Source organism: Nasonia vitripennis, chromosome 1, assembly GCF_009193385.2.
Source record: "Nasonia vitripennis strain AsymCx chromosome 1, Nvit_psr_1.1, whole genome shotgun sequence".
NCBI classification, from domain to species: Eukaryota; Metazoa; Arthropoda; class Insecta; order Hymenoptera; family Pteromalidae; genus Nasonia; species Nasonia vitripennis.
Window position 1 is genome coordinate 11,050,748 of NC_045757.1, and position 14,026 is coordinate 11,064,773.

The window sequence follows — 14,026 nt, forward strand, 5'->3', positions numbered from 1 at the left end:
CCGTAACAGAGTCTATGACCAGTAGTGAAATTTTTTTTCCCGTTGTTGATATACTTATATCCGGATGTGTTCTAGCAGTTATTGGTTCGCCGTTAAGTGTCCACAGTATTTTGATAGGCTTATCGCCTTTCAAAACATTGCAAGTTGCTGAAATTTGTTCTCCCCAATTTGCTGGTTCGTCCCCTATATTCACCGGACCAACTTGAGGCGGAACTGTAAATATATTGGTTGAGTTACAGGTATATATTAAAATCAAGCACAAGAAACCCGAAGCCGATATCCTAAATCAGCTGTTGGATGGAGTTGACCTATTAGTAATTCATCCGAATACCCGAACCGATGAATTTCGTGATGACTGGAGCACGCAAAATATCTTTTATTTATCAATCGATCAATATTCATTTTTTAGAGGGTTGGATAAGCAAGGAATAAATCAATGAAGAAATAAGTTGAAAATAATTAAAAACTTCGAACATTTGAAATATTTTCTAGTTTTTTTCAATCTACACAAATCATTAACTATTTTTTAAAATGAAAGATCACCATTGACAATAAGAACCGAACTGTGACTCGCAGCGCCAACTGCATTCGATACCGAACATGTGTATTCGCCGGCATGATGAGCACTTACTGATTCGATCTCTAAGACACTTCTACGTTTAGTATTAGATATCGATAGATCTTCCCTATTGCTGGTCAATATCTCCTCGCCGTTATAGAACCATACAAATTCTATTGGATGATCGCCACGAGAGATTGTACAAATAGTCGACATCGATTCTCCAGAATTAGCCGGCCCATCACCGAAGGTAAAAGGAACGATTTGCGGTGAAACTTGAAAAGTGAAGTGTTGCAAAAAATCAGCAATTGTGAAGACAAAGATTTCAATAAGACACGAGATAAAACTATTTTTCGAATTCTGTTGAAACAAGTCAAATCCTATCGACCTTATATTGTTCGTTATAACAGTTTATTAACAAGGTATGGGCCTGTAAAGGATAACTAAAACGGAACAAAATAGGAGAAACAAAATATAATTTTTCGTGGCATTTTCAAAATGAAAATATTAAAGTTTCTATCTAAAATATGAAATAATTAAAAAATGATTTATTCGCGTGCATTTTAACCTTGGGATTACCATTAACAATAAGAACCGAACTGTGACTTGTAGCACCCGCTCCATTCGACACAGAACAAGTATATTCTCCAGCGTGATGAGCTTTTACCGATTCAATTTCTAAAACGCTTCTGCGTTTGCTAGTGGATATTGTTAGATCTTGTCTGTCGTTCGTTAATAATTTTTCTCCATTAAAGTACCAAGAAAATTCTAATGGAGCATCGCCAAGAGAAACACTACAAAAGGCTGAAATCGTTTCTCCGGAATTCGCTGGACCGTCACCAAGAGTGAATGGAACGATTTGTGGTGCAACTTGAGAAATCGAACAAAAAACGATTGTAGTTAATTCAGAAGTATAGTTAAAAAAGCTTAAAATATCACATCTTTGTAAGGCGTCAATAGTCGTTGTACAACCGAAACGTGTAAAGTGTTGGATGAAGGGAAGGAAATCGGCAACTCTAGTTAGATCTACACGATAAATGTGAAAAATGAGCTTAGAGCACAAATTTAGTAGTACCGTTAACGGCTAACGCAGCCGTTCGAGAGACTGATCCAGCAATATTTGATGCTATACACGTGTACTCTCCTGCGTGCCTCGCATCAACGGAATCTATAGTCAGTTGTTTTGTACGCTTGCCCGTCTCAGTCACGATTATGTCATGCTGCCTAGTTTCTAAAGGTTCGCTGTTGAACATCCAGACTATTTCCAGTGGAGAATCTCCTTTAATGACCGAACAAGTCAAAGATGCTGCGTCCCCAGCATTCAGCGCTTCGTCACCAAAAGCAAACGCTGTTATTTGCGGTGCGACTAGGAACAAAAATTGTTGATAATCCGCACTCTGATATAAAATTCAATGTAACCTGTCCCTGAATCTATTCTGTTTTAACCTATAAGTATTCAGGAAATAGGAAGATCGAATTATGGAAGGAAAGTATGCTGGAATCCAAACCAACTCAATTGTTAAACTGATTACCGTTGACTATGAGACTTGTGCTGTGAGTTGTCGCACCGGCCTGGTTCGACACTGAGCAAGTATATTCTCCGCTAAGTCCTGCGTTAACCGATTCGATATCCAAGGTACTCCTTCGTTTGTTAATCGATACAGATATTGCCGGGTTGTCTTGCGTATTTATTGGCTGGCCATTGAAAAACCACGCGAATTCTAAAGGTTTGTCTCCAACTGATACGGCGCACGTGGTTGTCATCGATTCTCCCGAGTTAACCGGTCCATCGCCGAATGAGAACGGTACAATTTGTGGAGCAACTTTTTTGACAAAAATAATAGTTTCACGTTCGACTGAAGAAATGCAAGTATACCCCTATGTCTTTCGATTTTTGTCTCGAACAAATCACCGGTGTATAATAGTCATATGGGGATTGGAAAAATGTACTGGATTTTGAGAAGCATGTCATACAAAAAAAGGTCAACTATAGTTCACGATGCTGTTTGCACGTAGAATTACCGTTGACAACGAGAACAGTGCTATGACTTGCAGCACCAGCTTCGTTGGACACAGAACAAGTGTACGTTCCAGCATGGTGCGCGCCGACAGCATCGATTTCTAACCAACTTCTACGCTTGCTTGATGATATCGTTACATCGTGCGAGTTCGATAAAGTCGATTGTTCGTCATTAAAGAACCAAGAAAACTCCAGTGGCTGGTCGCCAGCAGAAACAGAACAAGTAGCCGACATTGATTCTCCGGAATTGGCCGGTCGATCGCCAAAGGAAAATGCCATGATTTGCGGCGCAACTATATGCATTATGATAAAACAGTTAGTATAACATGGATCGTGTTAATCTTGTGCAGAAGAGACAGTATTACGAAAAAACAGAGGGTGTATGTTATGGAGTCGGTAAAATGTTAATGTTCATGTATAAATATTGTAAATGTATAAAAAAAACACCGTGCATTTAATTTCATGTTTTATGATTTCAAACAAGTACCATTGACTGCTAGAATGGCACTACGACTGGTAGACCCCGCTAAATTAGTAGCGATACACGCGTACTCTCCAGCGTGGTGAGCCGAAACCGAATCGATAACGAGAAACGATATTTTCTTCCCGCTCGTCGTAATGCTGATATCTGGATGCGATGTCGGCGTTATTGCTTCGCCGTTTAAAGTCCATTGTATCTCGATCGGATAATCGCCCTTTAAAACATTGCAAGTCGCTGAGACCTGCTCTCCCCAATTCGCGGGTTCGTCTCCTATAGTCACTGGCGCGACTTGTGGTGGAACTGTAATCCCGACAGCAGATACGTATGAATGAATTATCGGCTTTCGTGCGCGTCATCGGTTTCTAATTGAGTTTTCGGTTGTGGTAGTTCCACGTTACGTAAAACGATCAAGATTGGTAGGCAATTCTCATACAATGTATATTTTATTCTTTAAGAAAGCTTTCAATTAGCGATGAATCGTAGTAGTGTCGAATGAGAAAAGCTGCAATACATCGAAAAATGCAATAAGGATGGATATAAGAAAGGAAGATCGGTATTAATCGGTCTCAAGTGTACTCAAGCTCATTCGCTTCTGTCAGCAATCGTTTCTCTCTTTCAAATTCGCAAACAAAATGCATGGAAGGTCACTCGACGATTGACATGCGGGTTTACCGTTGACGACTAAAACACTGCTGTGGCTCGTCGCGCCGGCTTCATTCGACACGGAGCACGTGTACTCGCCGGCGTGATTGTAACTGACGGCCTCGATTTCTAACAAGCTCCTGCGCTTTTTCGTCGATATCAACAAGCCCTGGCTCTCGTCGGCTATCAATTTCTCACCGTTGAAGTACCAAGCGAAATCCAACGGCTGATCGCCACGGGACACGGTGCAGACGGTCGACACGGACTCGCCGGAGTTGGCCGGTTCGTCGCCGAAGACGAAGGGAACGATTTGCGGTGACACTTGGCAGAAAGATTTGGTATACGATATAGGCGTCGGTGATTTGGTTAAGAGTGCATTATAGGAGTCGGTTCGAGGGTCGGAAATGTTCACTATGTTGTAGGAGACTACCACGCTAATGGCTGACGAGGCAATACCGTTGACGGTCAGCATGGTCGAGTAACTGGTGCCACCGGCAGCATTGTTCGCCGTGCAGGTGAACTCCCCGGCGTGATGTGCTCGCACGCCGTCGATGGTCAGTAGGCTAACGCGTTTGCCAGTGTTAACTACGGTTATTTCCTCGTGTTGATGATCTAGTGGCTTCCCGTTGAGAGCCCACTTTATGTCGACCGGATAGTCGCCTTTAATTACCGTACACGTGGCCGTGACTGTGTCTCCCCAGTTGGCCGGCTTGTCGCCGAGCACGAACGGGGCGATTTCGGGAGCGACTTGGAAAAGCATTTAACGCGAAGTTGATTAATCTTAGCAGTTATTCTTCTTGCTATGCTTCCTAAAAATTTAACGCTTAGGATACAGAGACTTCTGGAGGGTGGCCTGCAACATGGCGGAAGTGCAATCTGACGATCGATTCACAGATAAGATTTGGAATGATCCATCGAAGAAACGCGAAACCGTATAATGTTCCAAGACAACGTATACCCGACAGAAGGACCTGAATGTATGAAGGTATGTGACAGGTGAGGCGGCAAGGAAATCATGGAGAAATAATTGTCCCTCCACCGTGAGAACGTACCGTTGACGATCAAGTTCGAGGAGTGACTCGCGGCCCCAGCCTTGTTCGACGCCGAGCAGGTATAGATGCCCGCGTGTCTCGCGGCCACAGATTCGATACTCAGAATATTGTTCTTTTTCGTCGTCGCGAGAACGCCAATGTCCTCGTGCTTTTCTTGCACGGGCACACCGTCAACCGACCACGTTATCTCCATCGGCAAGTCGCCCTTGACGACGGCGCAAACCACGGATATGGAGTCGCCGGAGTTGGCCGGCGCCTCCGTTATCTCGAACGGTGCGATTTGAGGAGCGACTGCAATTTGTTTTTTTTTTGTGGGTGAAAATTGAGGATGCATGCTGCGGTACGGTTGGATTGTACATTTTGGTGGCGAGACTTCTCAAAACGTCGAGACTTACTTGTGAGTATATAGGGACAGATTTACCACGGCATAGTATTTATACATTTACACTGACACACACACACACACACACACACACACACACACACACACATATATATATATATATATATATATATATATATATATATATATATATATATATATATATATATATATATATATATATATATATATATATATATATATATATATATATATATATGTGTGTTCTGTTTATTTTCGGTTCTCAAGTATATAGCCACTCTGCAATGCAATTAACTACCGTACAGATGTACGACTGCAAATATATAGGCAAGACACAATGTATGGTATATATAATCGATTCACAACAGCTCCTCGGTATATTCATCGAAACTTAACAATCAATATAAGCGTCAAATATAAAAAAGGAAACAAAAGAACAAAATTAACTGTTCTCTTACAAAAATCGCAGTCTACAGAAAGTTTCACAGCCGAGCAGAAGAGACTTTTGTGATACAGCATAGGTTTGTGAAAATGTTAACTACCGTTGACCGACAGGCTAGCCGTGTGGCTGTCAGCCCCGGCGGCGTTGCTCGCGATGCACTTGTAATTCCCGGCGTGTCTTGCGTCGACCTTGTCGATGCTGAGAAAGCTCACCCGCTTGTTCGCGACGATGTTTACGTCCGAGTCGACGTCGAGATCGATCGGCTCGTCGTTAAAGGTCCACGTGAAGTTAACGGGCAGGATTCAAGGGACCCTCGCCGAACGAGAACTGGAGTATCTGCGGAACCACTTGCTCATCGCAAATTTTCGAGATGATTCTTTTCACTTTTGAACTCCGTTATCATTGGTGTGTGTGTGTAGTGTTGCAAAGCCATTATGGCGATCGGTCACGAGCGGATAAGAACGGTATGTGGGAGATGGACGTGTATACGAGGAATTGAGCATTACGAATGATTGGAACGGGGTTCGAAAAATGTTGTGTAATACCGTTGACGGACAGATAGGCCGAGTGAGAAGCTGTGCCGGCGTGATTCGAGGCCAGACAGGTGTACTCTCCGACGTGCCTGGCGTTTACCGATTCGATACTCAAGACGCTGTTCTTTCTATTAGTGCTCGCTACGGTTATGTCGTGATGCTGCATGTCTTTCAAGAGCACGTTGTTAAACGCCCATAAGATTTCGATTGGAAGATCGCCCTTCGCCACGGAACATGTTACCGACACCAAGTCGCCCCAGTTGGCGGGCTCGTCACCGAACGTAAAGGGCAGTATTTGCGGAGCGACTGTCAACAGTGTATAATTACCAGATTACTCTGATGATGACGAAGCGAGGAAAGTATCCGAATGCTTTTTTCTGATTCGTCAAGTGGATCAGCTGTTTATTTACACATCTTTTGATAACTCACGTGGACTCGATCGGCCGATTGGAATTTGGAAAACTAAAAGAAAACCGGTCCACGTACTTGATATGGCGGTCATGGCGAAAGCAAAATTTTTTCTATCGCTATTAATTGATGTGTGTCTCTAAAGAACTCAGGGATGGATTAGTCAAGAGATGGGAAGAGAAAAAAATCAATACATCGACGGGGGAATAATAAAAGGTACCGTTAATAGCCAACTGAGTGGAGTGGCTGACCGATCCGGCGACGTTCGAGGCGGTGCACGAATACTCGCCGGCGTGTCTCGCTGCAGCCCCGTCGATACTCAACGTACTCAGATGCTTGTTCATTCGATAAATCGTGATCGACTGGTCTACCGAGGGCTGGATCGGTTCAGCGTTAAATGCCCAGATTATGTCCATGGGCATGTCACCCTTGAGAACGGAACAGGTTACCGATACGGAATCGCCCTGGTTTGCGGACTCGGTGTTGAATGCGATCGGCAACAGCTGCGGTCCAACTGACGGAGATATATTACGAGGGTGTCAAAGTCGAAGTCGGTTAATTTTTCAGTTATAGTTCCCGATAAACGAGGGAAATTTGAATTTCGTATAAGGGACTCTGACACTCCTTGCGATTAAAAGTAATATCTTTCCGGATACAGGAACGATCATGTAATGCATGGACGGTTTATAATACTGCAGTGGTCTACGACTAACGTGACACAGACACACATAAACAGACAGATAGACAGAAAAAAAAAAACAATAAAAATAAGAAGCTACTAAGTAATCTCTATAGTAAGCTGAGCTTTCTCCAATCTATAAAAAGCGAACCGTTAACGACGAGCTCGGCGGTATAGGACGCGGTGCCGGCGGCATTCTCGGCGGTGCATACGTAGTCGCCGGCGTGCTTGGCCGTGATGGCCATGATCATGAGCATGCTGACACGGTCGGCCACCTTTTTTACGAGCACACCCGAGGCGCCGCCGATCCGTTCGCCCGGGTAGCTCCAGCGGATCTTGAGCGGCAAGTCGCCGACCGACACGATGCACTGAAGATTGGCGAACTCGCCGGCGTTCATCGGTAACTTGGTGAACGAGAACGGCTGTATCGTCGGAGTCTCTGGTGGCGACCGACGGCAAAACGGGTGGCTCGTGAGTAATTAAGACTGCTGGCGAGTAATTTGTCGCCGGCGCTCATCTTGGTGCGAGTGTGTGTGTATGCGCGAGTATGGGCACGTGTGACTGATATCTCTGGATGTAGTATTTTGTGTTCGAATGTTTTTGTTTTCTGCAGCTAGAACCAATTGGTCTTTACCGTTTGGACAAAGGAAAATTTATGTTTTCTATAGGAGATTAGTACCTGAGCAAACGACAAATTGTTCAATTAAGTAAGAACTCTGAATCTATTTTTCTGCGTATATTTGATTTTGAAGATGCATATTTTCTGGATAACATCATTACTACTGACTGCACACGAAGCTCGTGGTTAAGTGATTCGTCATGGCATTTCTAAGAACAGAGATCTGGGGAATTTCTCATGTTAATTGAGCGAATGGAAACCGAGCGCCGTTCGCGAGTTCATTTAGATTTCGGCATGTGGTGCAACGATAGTGCACGTATAGCGAGAAAAATGCGCCTTAGACACACACTACACAGCGTGACCAAACAGAGTTATTTCAATTGAACGTGTTTAATCTTGATCTGCCCGCGCTCACATACGTACATACAGGCACACTCACGCGGACGCGCGCTACTAAGCTGCAATTTCGACCTAATGAGCAGCGCACCCACGTATATACTCGCACACACAGGATGGATCTCTCTGATCTCATGCTATAGCATGAGATCAGAGAGATTCATCTGCTGCACGATGGTGATTGACCCTTTAATCCGTGTAACAGACACAATCCACTTATTAAACAGTGCGTTTTAGCCTGAAATGGTGTGCGCGTCATTCGGGATTATCGAGATGACTCTGGGAGTTCCGAAGCGTAAATTCTTCTACAAGGTTGAGACACGCGGGACTCTTTGTGACGTGCTTCTTTAGCTAGCATATGTGTGCTTTTAGATTTCTGAGTGATAAAACGATTATAGAGCTATTCTTTCGAGTTTTAGATGTATGGATTGAAATGAGTCATATACGGTAACGTACTTTTTTATGAAATAATAATCCGCTGAATAATAACAAGGCTTGTATAGAAAAGAAACCGAAAAAAACAATCAAGATAATTCTAATAAATGTTAATATACATCTTAGAAATTCAAATCTCAGAACGCACGAATACTTTAAAAGCACGATACTCGCAGAGCGGAAAGAAGAGACTAGTTCAACCAATTACAATCGCATCGACCATGAACCGCCATACCAATCTTGATAAGCAATTACAATATTTTCCTCGCTTCGCGATTCGCATGATTAATAAATTAGTAACGGTAACCGAGATTTCGATAAACGCCGTGTACGTAAAACGATAATCCCATTTTTTTTAAGTCTCCGTCGTTGAATGTGCTTATGACTCGTTGCAAATAGTAGCGTGTCTGTTTATGTTCATGAGACTTAATGCAAGAGAAATATGTAGGCACATTATTATGATGACTATTGGCGACAAAAAACTATCTGCTCACGTTTCAATGATAGAGCCTTTTAAGTATAAGCGGTTTCATAAAACTCATCGAAAAATATCCTCGCATGAAAAACAAACAGTGTGTAATTTTCGATTTGCCGGAGTCTACAATTTTCGATGCGCTTTACTGCGTGAAGCCTATAATTTCTATGCGTAAGGAAAATAACCTATTACTTGTAGAGAACTATCACTCCTGATCGCCTATACACGCAGCGTCACTCGCAAATGACACGGATTCCGATGGCTGTTCCACATTTTACCACCAGTTATCATAAAAATATTGCATCGTGTTCTAAATTATTGCTGGAGAAAATTGTTTGATTACATGTGATTAATTATATTCGCTGTACCTGAAAACGTTGGGTTTTATGTTTTGCTATAACATTACGGGACCATTTTGCTGTAATGATCCTTAGTAATAGCATTTCAGTTTATACGTCGTTATATAACCGTGTAATACTTAATAAAAAATAAACGGTAACGCTAGACTGAAATACGTGTTATTTTTAATATTCTTTGTACTTTGAACGTTAATTTAAAAAAAACACCGTAGTAGAATAGAAAATTGTACAGAAAATAATTGTGAATAAAAATTAAGTTATGATCCTTCCGCTTTTTCATTAACTAATTAATTTATTTTTATCAATAAAATAACTTAAACTCGTCAATTTTGAATAAAGTATTCGAATTTTATAAAAAAGACCGTTTAAAATTGTTGAATATTTGTCAAAATAAAGAAGACGGCCTTTAATTCATCCGCGTTTTCATCAATTAAAAATATCAAGGAAGATTAAAAATCGAAACATTGAACTTACCCATTACTTGAACTTCAAGAGTGCCCCTGGCGCTGTAACCTTGAGCATTACGAGCGACGCAGGTGTAGGTGGCTTGATCGGTCGAGCGCTCAACGTTTTCGATGATCAAGGTGCCGTTGGGGAAGACTTTTTGTTTACGGTTGATGGGCAGCACACGAGTGTCTCGTTCCCAGACGATGCTCTCGATGGGATGACCAGCTACTGGGCAGGTGACCCGCAGCGTCTCACCAGCAACGATAGCTTTCTTGTCCATGTGTCTGATGAAGGGAAGACCATACACGTTGAGACGTGCTGAGTGTTCGGCTGATCCGACCTAAAATTGTAAATTATTAAAAGTTTTATTTTGTTACAGATTGAGTTAAATCAAAACAAGTTTATAAAGTTGATGGCACTTGTTTGAAAAACTTTGAAAAAAATGTCTTTAGCAATGTCTTTCCGTTTGAAACATTATGTCGCAAACTAAAATTTTCAAGACAATTAGTTGCAAAAGATGAATTCCCTTATAGGTAGATTATTTTTTGATTGTATTGTTATTACTTGATAATCAAATGTAGGTAAATACTCAAATGAAATCTATTTCACATTTGTAATCTGCTTTTTCAATTAATAACGAGATGAAGGCTCATATAATTGCGTTGTACAACTGTTGTACAGATTTTTAACTGATTTTTTTTTAAACTTACTTTGGATGAGGCAATACACTTGTATAATCCACCGTCGTTCGTATGAATGCTGGAAATGTTGAGATTGGAAACAACATCGCCATTGACGGTAACGTATTGTCCTACTTGGAATCGTTCCGTATTCGACAGTCTTTTGCCGTCGAGTTCCCAGGTGATCTCGGGAGTCGGGTTTCCGCTAGCGGTGCACTTGAGGTAGACACTGGGTCCAGGCTGCAGTGTCTCTTCGTGGAAAGCGGAGCGGATCTGAGGTGGTTCGACTAAACAAAAATAAATTTAATACCAGATTACATTAAATTGCAACAGTTCTCATTGCGAAAATGTATTATGTCTTTAAAAAAAGCTTACATCTTCCTCCCAGTTTTAACTCAGCCGTAGCCTGTGCGCTTTCCTGATCATTTCTTATGAAGCATTGGTACATTCCCTTATCATCCTTCTTTACGCTTTCGATTCTCAGCGTGGTCTCTTCATGTCCCAGAGGCTTGCCATCCTTCAACCAGGAGATGGTCTTGATTGGATTACCCTTGATATTACAGGTGAACGTAGCAGGTCTACCGAAGTCGATGGTTTGGCTTCGGGGCTCGATCTCGGCGGATAAAGGTGCGGTGACGGTGAGGACTGTCTCGACGCTCTCACCACCCACCGAGTTATTGACGACGCACAGGTACTTGCCAGAATCTTCGACCTGAGCTTCCAGAATGATCAAGGTGCCACTAACCTGGCGCACACGCTCGTTTAGTGGGACCGGTTGGCGACGAGATGTTCCTTCGATGAATTTGTACCATCTGCAATTTGGAATTGTGTTAGCAGCCTTGCGAGGTGTTGGCTTCGTATTGTATAATGTTACGCATAGCACTGACCAATATTTTATGATTAATATTCTAGTATAAGTCAGGTCAATCATATTTTTTGTTCACTGTTAATTCTTTAATTTTCAAAGATCTGATTTGTACTTGTACTTTGATTATGCAAAGTTTTACTGAAGGATGTTACGTCCCATTTATATCGAAAAAGATATAAAAAAGTTATTCATGGTCGGTGCTCATTGCGTTCATAAATTTGCTTTAATTCATTTATTTAAGGATTATATGATGGAAAAGCTTAAAATTTCATATGAGAAATGAAAATTTGTATTTTTTAATTTATAATCTAATTTCTGATTTTATTATGAATGTCAAAATGTAGTTTAGTAAACAAGTTGGGCTATAGAATTTCTATAAATCATTTAATCAATAGTATATTTCAACATTTGAAATATTCAAGTACCAAGTTTTGGAGTAACGAATTGGAGCAAATTTTTTATTAGAAAAATGTACAATGTAAAAAAGATAAGTCCTTACTACTATTTTTTAAATATGAAATGAATTAATTAAATTGTCATATCAAATAACCAATAAATTTGACTTCTGAAAATTTTCATTTTCGGGACTCATCTTTTACACAGAAAGAATACTACATAGAACTGTTTTCGTTAAAAAAAATTATATACTAGTACGGACCATGGTTTTTGTATTTGGAACCTTAATTATTTCCATTGAATATATTTACTGCGTGAATAATGATATAGATAGATATGTTAAAAATTACTTAAAATGAAATGTTATATATTGCGAAAATAATGCCAATCAACATCGATCTATTTTTATATTTTTAGAATCCTATTCTTTTTTACTTTATTAAAATATTTAATTATTGCAGTTGTTGTATTCTTTCTGTGCAATAAGTTACATTTGTATTATGCCAACAAAATGTTAGTAAAAAATAAATAAACAACCAAATAGCTCAGCACGTAAACATGAAACTATTTGATAGCAAGCCTACGCAGTCTGTTGAGATGTGAATTCTTCTTGATACACACCGTTACCACATCATGTTGTGTTAAAAATGCAAAAGCAAATGATTTTTTTTTTTAAGTAAGGGGGTAGACCAAATGATTTTCACACAAATAACCAAACGAATCATCGCAAAAAATAAAACCTTGCAATGTCATGCTATTGCTATTCTAGTCAGCGTCTGACCCATAGATCAGACCTGTTGATGTAGTGTAAATACATCGCAGTATGAGGTGCCAGAATGTGTTCGATAAAAAAACATGTAGCCCAGGTGATATTGAAACTTGTAAGCTGCAAATTATTCATAATGCTGGCGAAAGACTTGATCAAACTAATATTAATAACTTCACTCTTTTTAGCTTAATTTTCACTCTTCTGGGGTTCAAGAGAAGACAAATTATCGCTTTTTTATAAACCCCAATACCTTAACGTACCTTGTAATTGGCACAGGTGATCCTTGAATCGCACAATTCAAGGCCACTGTTTTTAAAATGGGCACTTCGACTAATTTCCAGCCTTCATAACGTTCACCAGCATATCGGGGAGCGACATTGCTGGTGGGATCTGCAAAGACGAGATATGGCTAACTCGTCTTTAGCAAAACATTAAATTTGTGGTATTAAAAAAAAATGTAAATTTTTATAAGCATGTGTTTGTGGTAATTGTTCTGTTTACGAAATCTTATAAAGATTCTATTTAAAAAACTGATTAAATGGAACCAATGAAACCGCTAATTTAATAAAGTTTAATTACAACAACGATGGATTTTTAAGAAGTCAGTGGAAACAGTGATTCTTTGCAGACCTAAAACGAGATTTCGGGAAATTTAAACAACGTGTTTTTCTCTCCTCTATAAGCATAACAGAATAATAACAACTTAAGATAATTAACTCTATTTAATTAATTGTATTTTTAACTAAATTATTTTATTTAAATAATATTATTGGCCCAACTTTCGTTGGGCACACAAAAAATAAGTCTATAGACTCATCAAGTGTTTCCCTCCACGGAAATCTTTAGTAAAAGGCGAAAGATTTATTCGTGTAATGAAGGGAAACCAGAGTGATGAAGCATTGACGAAGCTTCGAACTCATGTATTTCACTTGGCTACTTCTCTTGCGACTATTTAAAACTAATAGCCACCTGGCGGATGATTCACGAGCTAGGTACACTTCATCCCTCGATTTAAACGTACAATTCAACGATAAAATCGTTTTAATTACTTGTTATTGAATAGTTAAAGTGATAATAAAATAAAAAAATCTAATTTGACCAAAATATTTTAATGAAAAATCGTTTTTAATAAGTTGCATTCTATTCTTTGACTTCACTAATATCCAAACTTTGTGACGTTCCTAGCAAAACATTATGATTTGGGTTAAAAAAAAAGAAAGAAACTGGCGGTATAAAACAACAAATTGTGTCTAATAAAGCTTAAATGGAACATGGATGAATTTCCGAGAAGTCAGTGAAAAAAGTGATTCTCCCCGGATCTAAAAACAGATGTCGGGAAATTCGAACGATGAGTTTTCCTCTCCACTGGGCATAACAGAATACTTCCCATCGTCGTCAAACT

At 40.2% G+C, this 14,026-nt stretch overlaps 1 protein-coding gene and 1 non-coding gene across 51 annotated transcripts in view; both read right to left on the reverse strand.

Annotated features, from left to right (window-relative positions):
- LOC100114105 (Down syndrome cell adhesion molecule-like protein Dscam2) overlaps window positions 1-14,026 on the reverse strand; it is a 64,158-nt gene that overhangs the window by 31,197 nt on the left and 18,935 nt on the right. For 22 of the 50 annotated variants that reach the window (XM_031930724.2, XM_031930622.2, XM_031930746.2 and 19 more), the window contains 4 exons: window positions 10,967-11,403; window positions 10,622-10,878; window positions 9,939-10,251; window positions 3,067-3,360 (listed from right to left, as the gene is read on the reverse strand). In XM_031930724.2, the coding sequence (XP_031786584.1) occupies window positions 3,067-3,360; window positions 9,939-10,251; window positions 10,622-10,878; window positions 10,967-11,403 (1,301 nt within the window). Of the gene's footprint in view, window positions 1-1,634; window positions 1,926-2,091; window positions 2,383-3,066; window positions 3,361-6,105; window positions 6,400-9,938; window positions 10,252-10,621; window positions 10,879-10,966; window positions 11,404-14,026 lie in introns of all 50 variants that reach the window. The other 28 variants (XM_032599866.1, XM_016981046.3, XM_016981045.3 and 25 more) reach the window with 4 other exon arrangements.
- Window positions 13,396-13,516, reverse strand: LOC116417670. Its single transcript, XR_004227918.1, has one exon. It is a non-coding gene; the product is annotated as a U5 spliceosomal RNA (small nuclear RNA).